This window comes from Sander vitreus, chromosome 22 (genome assembly GCF_031162955.1).
Source record: "Sander vitreus isolate 19-12246 chromosome 22, sanVit1, whole genome shotgun sequence".
NCBI classification, from domain to species: Eukaryota; Metazoa; Chordata; class Actinopteri; order Perciformes; family Percidae; genus Sander; species Sander vitreus.
In genome coordinates this window covers 1,081,781-1,098,241 of record NC_135876.1, presented here as the reverse complement: position 1 = coordinate 1,098,241, position 16,461 = coordinate 1,081,781, and the positions used below count along the sequence as shown (strand labels likewise).

The window sequence follows — 16,461 nt, the reverse complement described above, 5'->3', positions numbered from 1 at the left end:
ATACAAACACGCCCTTCTCCTCATCTTCTCAACTCTCTGCCTGCATTGCATTTGGTTCCTCTCATCCAGTGGTGGAATGTAACTAAGTACATTTACTCAAGTATTGCACTTCAGTATAAATTTGTGGTACTTGTACTTTACTTGAGTCTTTTCTTTTCATGCCTTTTCTACTTCTACTCCGCTACATTTCAGAGAGAAATATTGTACTTTTTACTCCACTACATTCATCTGTTCCAGCTTTAGTTACTAGTTACTTTAGTTACTCCACTACATTCATCTGTTCCAGCTTTAGTTACTAGTTACTTTAGTTACTCCACTACATTCATCTGTTCCAGCTTTAGTTACTATTTTTACTTTACACATTAAGATTCCTGCACACAAAACACACGTAGTTTATAGAATAATAATGTTTTATTATAAACTAAACTACCCAACAATATACAGGCCTACAAGTAAAGCTGAAATGATTAGACCATTCATCGTTTCCAGTTTCTAAAATGTGAGGATTTGTCTGCATTGAGTAATTTTACTTTTAATACTTAAAGTACATTTTCCTGATTATACTTTTTACTTAAGTAACATTTTCAATGCAGGACTTTTTTACGGTGTGGTATCAGTACTATTACTTTAGTAAAGGATCTGAATACTTCTTCCACCACTGCGCTCATCTGCTGCATGCCACATCTAACACCATGCCTGAACATTTCAGCAAACACGCAGCAATTCTGACACTTTGCATCAGTGTGAGGGAGCCCTCTGCTGGTGATATTTGGGCAAAACATCAAGCAGCACAGCCACTTCCAGCCTCCAGCATTGTCCCATTTGCTTCTCAAGCTTCAGCGCGTGTGTTTGGATAAATGTGTATTTCCGTGCATGTGTTCTAGCAGCTTCTTACTTATGCTGTGTCTCCTCAGCCCTCGGAGAAGTGTGGAGTCCTCAATGTCACCAAAATCACAGAGAATGGAAAGAAAGTCAGGTAGGAATCTTTAGTGGCTCCACATGAAAATGACTTTATTTTTTTTTTTCACAATCCTGACGAGCTTTTAAAAGAGTTTGTCTTTTGTTTTATTGCACCGTACAGGAAGAACTGGACCTCCTCGTGGACAGTGCTGCAGGGTTCCTCCCTGCTCTTCGCAAAGGGTCAGGGGGCCAGCACCAGCTGGGTACGTATCCCATCAGCCCCAAGAGGCCCAAGTTTCTGAGCTTTTTTTTTTTTTAGCATTCCATTCATCTCTGTTATTTCTTCCTTCCTCATTTCTGCATAGTCACCAGTCACCTGTGCTGTGGGATTTGTCATCCTCTGTTCATTGCTTTTGTTCCTCTCCTCTCTCCTTCCTGAAGTCTTACTACCGCAGTGGCTCCATCCCTGAGCTGCTCCTCACTCTCCTTAGCAACTGGAAGCGCTCAGTCAAGCCCCGTCCTGCTGTCTCCTATGTGAACTGTAGTCCTGTGCAGGCTGCCGCTGTATGTTCCTTCTCTCTGCATGCGTTGCTGCGCCTGCCTGTCTTTCATTCTTTCACTCACTCCACCTTTAGCTGTGTGTGTCTGGGTGTGGGTGTGTGTCTGTGTGTCTGGGTGTGTTTCTCTGTGTGTGTGTGTGTGTGTGTGTGTGTGTGTGTGTGTCTGGGTGGGTGTCTCTGTGTGTGGGTGGGTGTGTGTCTTTCTGTGTGTGTGGGTGGGTGGGTGTGTATCTGGGTGTGTGTTAGGGCTGCACAATATATTGTTTCCCCATCGTCATCGCAATATCAACTGGCGCAATGAAGACATCGCGAAAAGCTGCGACATATCGTGAAAGACTCAGCGATGTTTTTTTGTGTTAGTTGAAAGAAAATGTCAGTAGAAAACAGCACTTTAAAATGTAACTGTCGTTCTTTTTTTAGTGTTGCGTTTTACTTTCAATTCAATGTTCAATTTGTTTAATAAAAGAAAGTTGGAAATGATTTAATTTGATTTAAATTCAACAAGCATTTTGTTGTATTTTTAGCAAAATACTGGAAGCAGCAGAACTGAGTACACTTAAATCTGTTTGTTTATCGCAAGTAATACTGTTATTGGCATATTCAAAACATTATCATTATTATATTTTCCTCAAATCGTGCAGCCCTAGTGCTTGTTTGTGCGTGCATGTGCGTGGAGCTTGATTTAGCAGATCTACCTAATGTTAAAAAGCTGCACTAACCAATATTTTTGTATTAACAGTGGATCAAATGACTATGTATAATGGGAAAATGGTTGTTATAATGAATCCAGACACTTTAAACCGAGCTATACATTACATTACGTTATATGTCATTTAGCTGACGCGACTTACAATTGCTATATATTGTATGTCAGAGGTCGCACGCCTCTGGACCAACTAGGGGTTAAGTGTCTTGCTCAGGGACACATTGGTTGATGTATCACAGTGGGAATTGAACCCAGATCTCCCATCAGGTGGAAAAAACACGACTCCAAATGCATGCTAATGTCGCTCTGTGTCTGCTGGATTTGTAAATGGGCAACAGTTGGCTCACATGTTCACCATAACAACTTAATAGGATGATAATAAGCCAGTGTTGTGTTTACAGCTTGATTCGGTTCCCTCAGGTGGCAAACAAATGAGTTAATGCAGGTTTGAGTTGGATGGACAGATGAAATGAAGCTTCACGAGCCTGGGAAAGGTTGTGAAGTAGAAAGTCTCTGTGTTGTATGACTTTTAAATGCCCAATAGCAGAGAGATGACAGGAGAGACAGATGGGGAAAGACATGCAACCACGACGCCTCATTACCAGTGTCTCACTCCAAATCATGTCCATTAAGATTTCTTCAAAGGTCTGTGTGATAACTTGGAAGAATAGCAGAATAGTCCGATTTCACAACTTGCACTTTTAATGACATTAAACAATAACGGTGGGGCTGAAACACAAGCAGAATAGAAAGAACTGACCTTCAAAATTGTATGGATTTAACATGTATCACAAAAAATCATAATGTTCTGATTGCTACTAAATTGATGCATTCCATTCTACAACAACTACAACCCTTGCAAAAAGTTTCACAAGAAAGTCATTGAAATGGCTTGAGTTTTATTTATTAAGAATCTAACCAAGTGTCTGTTACTTAATATTTATAATATAAATAACATCTAACAGTGTTTTTGCTTTTCTTGTAACACGATACTAAAGATGTGTGTGTATTCATGAAGAGTTCCAAAACAAGATTCACAGTGTTTCAAAATTGTGACACCTGCTTTCACAAATACTGAGCATGTTCCCATCCCAAATAGTTTCTTGGTTGTTAACATGAACACAAAAATCCTCCTTCAACGACGACGCGTCCCTGTTGTATCATCTTTGTGTCAGACATGGACTCTCACACTGTTTTTGTTGATTCCAGAAGTTTGGGAGCAACCAGTCGAAGCCCGAGTTCACTGTTGATCTGCGAGGGGGGTCGGTGGATTGGGCATCCAAGGACAAGTCCAGCAAGAAACACGTCATCGAGGTACAGAACACCGCTGCTCTGCTGTCAGGTTTTACTGTAGATCAGCCGGCGCTTTGGACGTTTTAATGTGGTCAATAGTAGGGGTGGGGAAAAAAATCTTGTGTATCGTGATTTTCTTTGCTACAATTTTTTTTTAAAATCGATTCTTTTCCCTATTTTTGGAATATTATATTTCCTGTTTATGCGGTACCGCCAACAGCGACTACATCATATCTGTTTCCAGCAAAACAGAGCGAACGCAGAAAATACACGTTATGTTCTTCTTTGCTAATGAAATAAATCATGGCTCTTCAACGTTTTTTAAGCCAAAGACCCCATAGCTAAAAGACAGACAGTACAGACCCCCTACTACATATATTGTATCAAATTAAGTTGCATCAAACTGGGCTGCATGGATGAAAATGAATGGCAGTGAATCCTTAAGCTTAACTGTATAGCCACCATAGTAGGTATAACAGCTTATCTTCAATGTGTGAATTACATTTTTTTTTCACAAATAGGCCAATTTATCTTTGCTATTAAAATGTTAGATTCATGTTGATGTATATTTTCAGACATATATTCATTTTGGAAAAAAGAAAATGTTGAAATTTTTTGTAAACATAATTTGGCGGCCCCCCTGCACTAACTCTGAGGACCCCCTGTTGAATATCTCTGAAATAAATGACTAACTGACTGACTGACGTGATGTGCATTCTTCTTAGAAAACAATCCGTTTTTTGAAATGTCTCCTGATAGTATATGTATTGTCTCTAAAAGTGTATTATTCAACTTTTGTTTTTTGTCAAATAAGAAAAAGAAAATCGCAATACTCGATACTATCAAACCGCAATACTTCTAGAATCACAATGAATGAAAAACGCAATACAAATGGAATCGGCGCCCCTGTATCATGAAAGATTGGAATCCCTAGCCCTAGCCCATAGTAATGTTGACTTTTCCTCCCTCAGCTGAAGACTCGTCAAGGGACAGAGCTGCTGATCCAGTCAGAGATCGACAGCGTCATCAACGACTGGTACCGGGCCCTCACAGAGACCATCAGCACACATGTGAGGGGACATCTCTCATTAGCAACATCTTGTCACAAGTTTTACTTTTAAGATAAGATAAGCCTTTATTGTCTCCTATAGAAGATATTCGTCTTGGGCAGTCGAGAGAACAAAAAATGGCGACGCATCAGACATAAACATACAGTAAACGTACATAAACCATAAGCATACATTATCTCATCCAAATGCATTCAATAAACATCCAATAAATCTCACACAAGACACCTTCCCCCACACTCACAGAAGAATGAGAAACAGCACATCCTCCCCTTCATAGTGCACTTAATTCTACCCAGATTGCATATTTGACATATGTTACATCATGCTGTGATCAATAACTTGTATTGATTAAAGGCTTTACTTTGTGTTTTTTCAACCTGGACCCTATTTTTCTATGTTTTGTGTCTAAGTGACTGATGGGTACAACAATCTTTGAAATTGGTCCATTATTAAGCAAGATCGCTGCAGTCAACAGCGGCGATACAAGCTACAATGTAACGTTGATGGGCAATTGCGCACCTTCAATTTACGTCCACAAAAACTGCTGTTTTACCACTGACAGGCTAAGTGTCTGCTAACGTTATAGAAAGGATCCCTACAGAGAGACCTGTTTGTTAAAGTGTAAGATCTTTTTTGTTCAACATGAAACAGCCCCAAACTCGAGATCTCCAAAGTCACCAGACTCCATGTAAATAAACAGTAATTTTATCATCGTAAAACACACTTCATTCAAAGTCAACAGAAACAAAATAGAACTACCGAAAGCCGTCTTGGTTCGTCTGTTCACTGTTCCAACAATCACCAATCTGGTTTGGTTGAAATAAACCCTTAATTAACCCATTTACAGTACATGTCTTAACATAATGTTGTCAGACACTTAGAATAATAATCCGAGCCTGAATGTATCTGAATGATACATCTGTCTTAAATCTGAATCCAACACTACGTATCTGTGTCTCCTATCCAGGCCTGGGAGTCAGATGAGGCCATTGAGGAGGACATGCCCGAGTCTCCAGGAGCTGAGAAACAGGACAAGGAGAAGGACCACCGGGACTCCAAGAAGAACAGAGGTGAGACCAGCGGAGACTGTCCCAACAACATACTGTACATTTGTTTATTGTTAGTGTCTTTAAGAAATACATTTATAAAAGACACACCAAATAGTTGGAAAATGTGAGACAGAGGATGGCCAATTACTTCATATCCTATGGTCCTGTGATGAGGTCGTTTGGACTGGGATACATGGTAACCTATGTCAGAGTGCAGGGACCCAGGTTCCATTCAGCCCAAGATTATTTGTTCTGGGGGATGGGTCAATCCTAAACGGGATAGATAAGCACATAAGAAGCTGGGTCCAGACTAGTGTAATTATAGCCAGACAGATTCTTTTAAGAGGATGGAAGAATGAAGGGCTGCCGTCTATCCAGGAGTGGGCTTGTGAGATGGCTAGGGTTTGCCAGATTGGATGTCTACACTAGAAAATGGGGAAAGTACCTGAACTTTCTGGAGGGCTCCTAAGAAGCTATTTGCTGTGGAGAGGCATATACTATGTGCTTATTGTTTTAATCACATATACATAAGATGATTATTTGGTTTACAGTTGTCTGTTTTTTGTGTTGTTTTTTTGTTATTGTATTGTCTTGAATATTAAAGGTGCTCTAAGCGATGTCACGCATTTTTTAGGCTACAACATTTTTTGTCACATACAGCAAACATCTCCTCACTATCTGCTAGCTGCCTGTCCCCTTAACACACTGTAAAAAAACGCGTCTCTGTAGACAGCCCAGGCTCCACAAACTGCAACAAAAACAAACTGTGCCAACCTGCACCACCAAACATAACAACCAGTGTTCCAGCCAATAACTGACAAGAAGGATTTGGGGGTGGGGGTTGGTGGATTAGTGCGCAGAAAGGAGGGGGAGGGGACGGGATGAGGAGGAGGGAGGGGCGAGCTAGCCTCCGTTTTGTTTGACAATACTTCGAACATCAACAAGAAGTGACGTCACGCAACATCGCTTAGAGCAACTTTAATGGTTATTTCTTCATTTTGGCTTAATTTTTGATAATGACAATTGTGTGGGTGTGGAAGTTCATGTTGTGAGCTGCATGTTTTGTTTTAAAACAAAAAAAACGAAATCCATTCATATTGTGCCTGTCTTCCTCAGTGATGAAGACGTCTGTGAGTATGGACTCATCAGACCAGAAGAAAACCAGGTTGAAGCTCAAGAAGTTCCTGACCCGTCGACCCACCTATCAGGCTGTCCGAGACAAGGGATACATCAAAGGTATTCGGACAGAAGACAGCGCTTTGCCGATCATTTCCCAAATGTGGCTTTGTGCCACTGTTTGGACAATGTAACAGCAGACAGCGTGTCCTCGGTCACCTTCCACTGGACAGATGAAAGAAAGAAAACGGATGTGTGTTTGTTGATTCACAGATCAGGTGTTTGGCTGCAGCCTGAGCAGTCTGTGCCAGCGGGAGAACACATCAGTACCCAACTTTGTCACAATGTGTATCGACCATGTGGAGAACACAGGTATGAGCAGTGTTGTAATGTAACGAAGCACAAATACTTTGTTATTGTACTTAAAGTGTAACTCTCGCCAAAATGCAACCTAGTGTCTTTTTGTGAATGTACCTGAGTCAAACTTTCATTTAAAAGCATATTTAGGACGGAATCACCACTTTTAAGATTTACCGTATTGTCATTTTTGGGTCAAATGGCCTTTTGAATGGGAGTGCTAGAGGCCCTTTGATGCTAGCCTCAAAATAGATATTTTTAAACCACTAAGAAGGCTCGACACAACATGAGACTTTGCTCCAAGTATCACCAGGGGCTCTACACATGAACTCAGCATTGACAACATTGTTTGTGTACCCAGAGTTTACTAAAAAGAAAGGTTTTGAACAACTCACGTTAGCAGTTGTTCTTCCGGTCGCCGTCTATCGAGCCAGTCAAAAATAGTCGAGGGAGGAGAGTAAAGATGGAAAGCTCCTAAAGCTTAGTTCCATATAAATGCACGAATAATTCATTGTTGTGTCGTTAGTGAAAAACAATATTGACCTTGTAGTTGAAAAAGGAGCCTCATATAAGAATGACATTTCCTCCTATGGAGTCTGTTCATTTGCATTCAGAGATCGCCTATTTTGGACTGGGAAAATGGCGGATAGCGTAAACAACAACTGCTAATGTGAGTTGTTAAAACCTTTCTTTTTAGTAAACTCTGTGTACACAACCAATGTTGTCAGTGCTTTGGTTAAGGTGTAGAGCTCCTGGTGATACTTGGAGCAAAGTCTCATGTTGTGTCGAGCCTTCTTAGTGGTTTAAAAATATCTATTTTGAGGCTAGCATCAAAGTGCCTCTAGCACTCCCATTCAAAAGGCCTTTGACCCAAAAATGACAATACGGTAAATCTTAAAAGTGGTGATTCCGTCCTAAATATGCTTTTAAATGAAAGTTTGACTCAGGTACATTCACAAAAAGACACTAGGTTGCATTTTGGCGAGAGTTACGCTTGCACGTTATCTGTACTTTACTTCGTTATTTATATTTCTGAGAACTTTCACTTTTACTCCACTACATTTCCCCTAAGCATCTTCGTTTGCTTGCAAGAAATGTTTGTGTATGTTGGAATGAACAAATTTTTTGGAAAGTCATTATGGAAAGAATCCCTACAAAGACAGACCTTTCTGTTAAAATCCTTTGTTTAACCAGAAACAGCCCTGAAATCGCTATCGCCACACTCACCAGACTCCATTTAAATAAACAATACTTTTAGCATGTATAGAGCCTGCATATTTTCACATGTACATGGGCGAATTAAGGGTTTATTTCAACCACGACGTTCCACTTCTGGGCCGGATGTCCGTCCCCTTCCTCTTTCTCTGTGTTGGCGTTCTAACCTCTGGTGGATTTGTGAGGACTATGGTTAACTGCTCCTCAGATCTCTGCAGGGTAAATCCAGACAGCTGCTACTACTACTACTACTACTACTACTACTACTAGCTTCTACACAGTTGTATTACCCATCCAGGATCTACACGAGCACATTCACTAATATTGCCCCTCCTTCTATTATAACCCAAAGGATTGATTTTACACACATTTGATAGCCGCATTCCTCTCAAGGAAATCTGTTTATTATACAGTTATTAATTTTATTATACCACCAGAAAATAGGCTACACACTATTGATATAAATGGATTAAGTGAAAACTGATTTTTTTTTTTTTTTTTTGTCTTTTAAGTCAAAATACAGTCAAAACCCGTCTCTGATACAGTGTATCACAGGTCCCACAGATCATCTGTAATATATCTGCCTGGTTTACACTCTTTAACCAGCAGGTGGTGTTGTGAGCAAACGAAGCCTCGAGAAGTGAACCCTTTTGCGAACCACTTTGCGGGAAAGCTTCAACGCTTCATGAGGTTTCATCTCGCCATCACTACTTCAAACCACATCACACCGTTTTATTCTCAGCAGACGGCCACTGTGCAGCGTCTTATATTATCACACTATTATCACTATATCTGTGTCTGAAACGTTGAAAAAGGTAGAGCAGTATAATAAATAGCACTCAAAAAGACAAAAAATTAAAGCTAAAGAAGTCCGACTACAATCATTAGATCTGAGAAAAGTCTTTAAGTTACATTCATTTGGCTTAGGTGCTGCCCAAAACGGCTTGGCTGCTGAACCTAAACCTTTTAAAGGAAGGGAAAACCCTCTGAGCGAGTCTGATAGTGTCCCAATGCAAACTGTTTGATCGGTCAATCTTTGTCGCTGCTGTCTGTGTGAGGTAAACTTGGCATGTCAGGACCCACGGTGTTCTCATTTCCACTCACTGCTTTCGTCCCTTTGCCCCTCTTCTCATCCTTGTCCTGCAGGTCTCAGTATTGACGGCTTATACAGAGTGAGCGGGAACCTGGCAGTGATCCAGAAGCTCCGCTTTGCTGTAAATCATGGTAGGACTCCTGTCTGCCGGCTGACCACTAAAAAGACTGTCCTAAATAATATGTGAAGACTGGGGATCTTGCAGGGTCACACATTGCAAGACTACAACTAGATTTGTTTTGAAAGATTGAACCAAGCTAGCTAGCTACCGTTAGCGTTAGCTGGTAACTTGAGGGAAAGTCTGCAGATGTTCTGTTCTGCCGTCCATGCAGATGTCTCCAGTACCCGGAGGTCTGTGTTTATCCACCAGTAAATCCCAGCTGGATGAAGCGCTTCAGAAGGGTTGAAAATCTGCAACTTTCACTCTTTAGCGTTTAGCTTAGCAACCATAAACAACACTGGCTCTAGCCAGTTTGCTGCTTCCTGTTTGGTGCTGGAGGGAGCGCACCCATTGGTTGTTGATAATGTTCAAGTGATTTCACTTTACAACCAAGACTTAAAACTTCCAGACGGGAAAAAGACTGATCGGACTGAGTTTTATGACCACATTACACCAAACGATGGAGACGACGGGAGCGCGCCCCAACTCTAACAAGACTCTCAGGATTTCCTTCAGATATTGGAAATTAGTCTGTGACCGTTAGGGTACCGAATTCAATACTTTTTAGGCACCGACCGAATTGCCTTTAGAGTATCGAGTATCAAAAAATGCCTCGTCATTGAATACCCAGTTTCAATACTTAAGGATCTAATCGGAGTCAGTGAGCCAATCAGCACGCAGCATGCTTCTACCAAGATCTAATAATGTTTGTGATTGGCTGTCTAACGTTACACATCGCAGACGTATGCAGGAAGAACTCTACGTTACACAGAGACGGCTCACATAGCAGGAGCTGGAAAATAAATAAAAAGATTTGTGCCGTAATGTGAAATTTTGTAATTTTATTTTAAAAATTATTTTTTATAAAATCGGTATCGAAAAGCTGATCGTTCAGGAACTGGTATCAAAGTCACAGTATTGGTATCGGTACCGGTATCGACATTTTTTTTAACCATACCCAGCCCTAGCAACAGTGGAATCGCTTGAAAAGTCGTTGGTGTAAGGTCAGCATAACATGTCTAAAACACTGCTCTTTTTATAGAATGAATGAATGAATGAATGAATGAATGAATGAACAGTTTAGGAATGAATAGTTTTTTATTTCAAACAACATACAAAAAAAATTAACAAAAAACTTAAAATACAAGACAGTATTTCACTTTAAGAAAAAGCAAGAATAAACAAAATAAATAAATGGAGTAGGAAGAAGCAAGATGCTTTTCGGGTCCTACCCTTTTTGAAATGTACTGTGTATGTGTGTGTATGTATGTAATGTGATCATGTACTATCCTTAATGTACTGTCCATCCAGTATATTTATCAAGCACAATTAGCTTCTAAATAGATCAGAACAAAACTGAAACAAGTTAGTTATATAACAATATTATTATAACAATATTCATTAATAGAGGATGATACAGTTCACATCTGTGGGACATTAGTCTATATCCACAACCTTTAACTTCAGGGATTGCTCCGGTGCCGCCGTACATTCCGCCGTATGTCCCTCTTTTTCGGCCGGGTATCCGTCCCCTTCCTCTTTCTGTGTTGGCGTTCTAACCTCTGGTGGATTTCTGAGGACTATGGTTAACTGCTCCTAAATCCAGACAGCTAGCTAGACTATCTGTCCAATCTGAGATTTCTCTTTTGAATGTACACGTTCCACCAAAACAAGTTCCTTCCCGAGGCTATTTTGCAGAGGCACCGGGGCTCCGTCTGGCTCTTAGCACCGCCCAAGACGATTGTGATTGGTTTAAAGAAATGCCAATAAACCAGAGCACGTTTGTCTCCCATCCCAGAATGTTGTGTGGACTAGCCAGACCCTCCTCCGCAGCGTTGTGGAGGAAGGTCTGGCAAAGCGAGACTAGTGGGACATATATTGACCTCTTACACACTTGTAACATCCTTCTTTTCTCCATCCCCGTGTCTTGTTTGTCTTCCCTCCCTCCATCAGATGAGAAGGTGGATCTGAATGACAGTAAGTGGGAGGACATCCACGTCACCACGGGAGCTCTCAAGATGTTCTTCAGGGAGCTTCCCGAGCCTCTATTCACATACGGGTCCTTCGACGACTTTGTTGACGCCATCAGTGAGTGACTTGATTCAACTGTGTCAAAGGGCCACTATTCAGATACACTATGACAAGGCATTTAGAGTGCCTTGTCATAGGGCCCCTAGTTTAGCCACAAGATGGTGCTCTGCACATGTGCATTCAACGACTGCTTGTTTCTCTGCTTCAGAATGCTCCGACTACAAGCAGCGAGTGAATTCAATCAAAGACTTAATAAAGAAGTTGCCAAAACCCAACCACGACACAATGCAAGGCCTCTTTAAACACCTGCGGAGGTAAGTAAACCACACACTCGCACTATTAATAATCTCTTTCATTAACACAATGAGAAACACTTTTATATATTATCTCCATAAATAAGAACTGCTTATCAACAATATTATTATATCTTAATTACATACTTTCTTTGTCAAGTCAACTTTATGTCAATTCTGCAATATGTGCCAGAAGTACAGAGCAATTGAAAATACGCTTCTCTCCGACCCACGGTGCAATAAGGACACGTACAACAGGTAGAATATAAAAGATAAGAAACATGTACAAATAAAGATAAAAAATGACAAGTAATATGTACAAATAAGATAAAGAAAGATAAGTAGTGTATACAATAAAAAAAGATAAGTAATATGTACAATACAGTAAAACTATGTATGAGAACCCTTTTACTGAGACTGACATTTACAAAACTATAGTCCTACTTTGACATGTGCGTTGAACTTCAATACTTTTGGAATACAGTCCACAATGTGCATGTAGCATTGCATTTTGACTATATATTTACTTTGGTAAATTTCTTTCTACAAACACAGTGATGTAGTTCACAACTACATTTAAAATGTTAAAAGACCCTGAGAAGGCACCATATTAATTTGTATCATTAGAGCTTCTAGGAACCTATATTCATACAGTGTATATATACTGTACATGTTCAGTACGTACTGTATGTAAAGTGTACAAAAACTGTGCAAAGGCCATCATATAATGTTAGATTGATCATTCACTAAATAAGAATAATAAGTTCATTTAATTAACACTGTTTTCAAACTTCCTGTGCGCTTGTTTCACGTCCAGTGGCGTTTTGTAGTTCACAACGTGAAGCAAAAGGAAGCACGCTACATCACTGTATGAAACCTCTCAATTAGGCCTGGGCAATGTATCGATTTTATATCGATATCGTGATATGAGACTAGATATCGTCTTAGATTTTGGATATCGTAATATCGTGATATGGCATAAGTGTAGTCTTTTCCTGGTTTTAAAGGCTGCATTACAGTAAAGTGATGTCATGTTCTGAACTTACCAGACTGTTGTAACTGTTCTATTATTTGCCTTTACCCACTTAGTCATTATATCCACATTAATGAAGATTATTTATCACAAATCTCAATGTGTAAATTTGGTCAAACATTTTGCGATATTTGATTTTCTCCATATCGCTATTACTCTGGTCAGGACCTAAAAGAGACTGTTGGACAACACCAAGAGAGTTACTGTAAATATGGGAAGGGACACAGTTTAACTGACTTATCCTGTGACATGATGGCGATTCCTTTATTGATCTTCATTGGACAATCTGACTATTCTTATGATATGGTCCGCTGATATGGCTTTGATTTGGCTATGGGTGCCCGAGCTCCTAAACACCTTCCCACGCACCCATTGAAACCTCTCTGCTTTACTTTGACAACATCCAACACAACGCTGACTCGGTTCAGATTACCCTCGCACTCTACACTTTCATGCACTCGGATCATAAATGGCACCGATGATATCTTACCAACTCCGGTCCAAATCTGTGTGTTTACCTTTCCTCCGACTGATCGGCCTGTGGGCAAACACAAACTACAGCCAGGTTTAACGTGTATTCTTAGCCCACTGGAGCCACTGGCAATATTATATGTTCACAATGACATTTGCCTAGGTTTCCAATTTGCATTTATATGGCGCCGTGTTTGCTGTAATTCAGTACCTATGAAGTGGTGTTTCTTGAGGAAATTTATAGCGTGACATTCAGTGTATGGAGGTCTACGTATATCAGCGGGCGGATTTAATCTTCCTTTTTTTCCCTCTCCCTTCCATGAATATGTTATTGTTTTGTGCATCTGCATGCGAGGATGTAGATTCTATTTAAAAAGGCTATTATGCTGTAGCCTGGAGCGTTGAGCACGGTTACAGGGTGTGCCTCAGCGCTCGATCTCAGGCCCTAAAGATGTGTGGAGAGACCATAATGTTTTTCTAGATGAAACCCTGAGGCTGCACTCAATTGTCTACAACAACAAGGCTCACCTAAAGCCATTTATGACACATTCCATCTTAAAATCTCCCCCCCTGTACTACTTCCCTCTCCCCCACTCCCCCACTCCCCAGGGTGATTGACCACGGGGAGGCCAACCGCATGACCACCCAGAGTGTGGCCATCGTGTTCGGACCCACGCTGCTCCGGCCCGAGACCGAGACGGGCAACATCGCGGTCCACATGGTCTACCAGAACCAGATAGTGGAGCTCATACTGCTCGAGTACGAAAGCATCTTCGGCAGGTAGAAGGCACCCGCTCCAAACAGGGATGCTGGGCTTTTTCAAAACACAGACTTCTTTCCCCCTCTCCCTCTCCCTCTCCCTCTCTCTCTCTCTCTCTCTCTCTCTCTCTCTCTGTCTCTCTCTCTCTTTCTCCCCCCCCCCTCTTTTCTTTGACTGAACTGAACATTGCTGTGGACCAAGCAGTTGTGGGAGAAAAACAAATCTAATTTAACCTTTATTGACAGGACAGTTTATGGAAGTGTTGCACTTATAGTTTTGGAGATAAAAAAAAAAGAAAAAGAAAAAAAGGTGTACAGATTTCACCCGCTTTTTCAGTTGCCATTTCTGCTGCGAGTAGCAGGCCAGACAACGGACAGTGTTTCAGAGTGATGGCGTGTGGACGTCCGTGTGATCTGGTGGATTCAAGCATTCAGGTGTGTTCACATACACTGGATCCCTGTGGCCAGTAATTTCCAACAGTGGAACTCTTCGCCTTCTGGTGGAAGCCAAACAGGCTTTGGAGTGAGTGGGGGGGGGGCATGGCATTAACCAGCCAAACCGGCAACCTCATCACCTCTCTGAAGGATATGAGCTGAATCTGAACTTAAGAGGTTCTTCTGTGTCGTGGAGCTTTGTCTGTGATGTATAAGCCCTGTGTGGTTATGGTTCAGGTGGGAAAAAAATAATAATCAGTGTTATGTTAACAGACTGTCTTTTGGCACTTGGATGAACTGGATCGTGTTCCCAACTTACCTTAGCGACACCATCACCACCCCTCCCTCACATCACCCCCCACTTCCCCCCCTTTTAGCCAGTGTTAACCATTAACCCTGTGACATGAGCGTCCTGTGACTTGAATAATGGAGGACAAGCCCTCTGTTTGTTTATTTGTTTGTGTGTGTGTGTGTGTGTGTGTGTGTGTGTGTGTGTGTGTGTGTGTGTGAGTGTGAATTAACCTAAATGGAATAAAACCTGAGCAGATGCATCCTTGTCTTGCCACTTTGTACAAACTGTGTGTTGTGTAGTCTTACGTGCTTTGGTCAAGTTTCCGTTAAGCTGCCGGTGGTCATCGTCTTCAGTGTTGGTTTCTTCAGTGGAAGGAAACGTCACCGAGGTCCTGGCGTTACTGGAAAAAAAAGACAAACAAAGTGGATTTGTGGGGACTGCAACGTTACCAATTTTTACATGAATTGTCTCCAACTGTCGGTTTGATGACCCTTCTCTTCACCTAAGCTTATATTAAAGAGTATTCAGAGAAGGGAAAACGGTACTGAAAATATTTCAAAGGTTGATGAATGGGAGCGTGTGGTTGTTAAAATGCAAAGGAGAGCCTTTAAAAAAACCTTTCAGAGCATATTTACAGTGACGGAAACTAGTTGTTAAAATGTGTTATAGTGACTGAGGTATGTATGCTTTGATGGTGAACTAGTGAAAGATGATTTTGATTTTTTGTAAATTTGAATTAAAACGTGACAATACACGGATTGTGGAGAAAAAAAAAACACGATCGACTTTTGTTTGAAGGTGTATCTGGAGTGTTTGCGCATGGTCAGCTGCACATTTTGAATGTAATTTTCAGGCTAACTGCTGTTTGTGAAACTGCTACGTCTAATAAAAAAGACAAACTAAATGTTGAGACTCTAAAGTGTGTATTCTCTGTCAGAGTGTGGAGTTCAATGTTCACGGTGGATGGAGACGATAAAGAAGAGGCAAGTCTGCAGTTTAACCTTCAATCAACTAAAGCTTCACCTTTCCCTCGACTTCAATTACTGAATTGAATTAATCTACTCAACACTGATATCCTGGTTATTGAATTGAGTGATTAAGCTTTCACGTCTCAATCAATTATATTCCTACCTGTTAATTATGAAATGAACTGCGGTATATTTCTGGAGGATCTCTCAAATGCAGCACAACCTCTGCCGCTCGGCTTCCATTAATCTGATTTCTCCGTTCTTTGAAGGCTTTTTTTGTCATTACTCCGCAGGTCAGACGTGGCTGCAGACCTGAAGGGTGTGGATTAATTGATGTCTAATTAGGTAATTGCCGCGGTGCCGGTTTTGATTAAGAAGCGCGAGGCGGAGCGAGTGCTGAGCAAAGCTGCTTGCTGCAGGCGGCGCGGAGCAAAAAAACCTCTGTTTAGCTTTCCTTTTTATTTTTACTGCAAGTTGTTTGTGTTTTGTTTTTTTAAATCTGATGTGCCCTCTGCTTTAGCATCTGCAGAATGGCAGCCATGTATGGAAGCCCATTTCTGCCAAAAAAGGAGAGAGAAAATACATTCAAAGTTAGGAATGATAGAAACAAAAAGGCTGACATTAGGTTACTGACTTAGTCACATTTATGAGACACTATTT

General features: G+C 40.9%; 1 protein-coding gene across 6 annotated transcripts in view; it reads left to right on the top strand.

Annotated features, from left to right (window-relative positions):
• The window catches only part of arhgap12b (Rho GTPase activating protein 12b), an 86,374-nt gene extending 70,637 nt beyond the window's left edge, over positions 1-15,737 (top strand). For 3 of the 6 annotated variants that reach the window (XM_078280681.1, XM_078280678.1, XM_078280676.1), the window contains 11 exons: positions 915-976; positions 1,082-1,163; positions 3,379-3,480; positions 4,431-4,529; positions 5,497-5,599; positions 6,695-6,814; positions 6,968-7,066; positions 9,413-9,490; positions 11,473-11,607; positions 11,759-11,864; positions 13,957-15,737. In XM_078280681.1, coding sequence (XP_078136807.1) covers positions 915-976; positions 1,082-1,163; positions 3,379-3,480; positions 4,431-4,529; positions 5,497-5,599; positions 6,695-6,814; positions 6,968-7,066; positions 9,413-9,490; positions 11,473-11,607; positions 11,759-11,864; positions 13,957-14,131 — 1,161 coding nt within the window. In that variant the 3' untranslated portion in view covers positions 14,132-15,737. Of the gene's footprint in view, positions 1-914; positions 977-1,081; positions 1,164-3,375; positions 3,481-4,430; positions 4,530-5,496; positions 5,600-6,694; positions 6,815-6,967; positions 7,067-9,412; positions 9,491-11,472; positions 11,608-11,758; positions 11,865-13,956 lie in introns of all 6 variants that reach the window. The other 3 variants (XM_078280680.1, XM_078280677.1, XM_078280675.1) reach the window with 1 other exon arrangement.
• Positions 15,738-16,461: the final 724 nt, after the last annotated feature.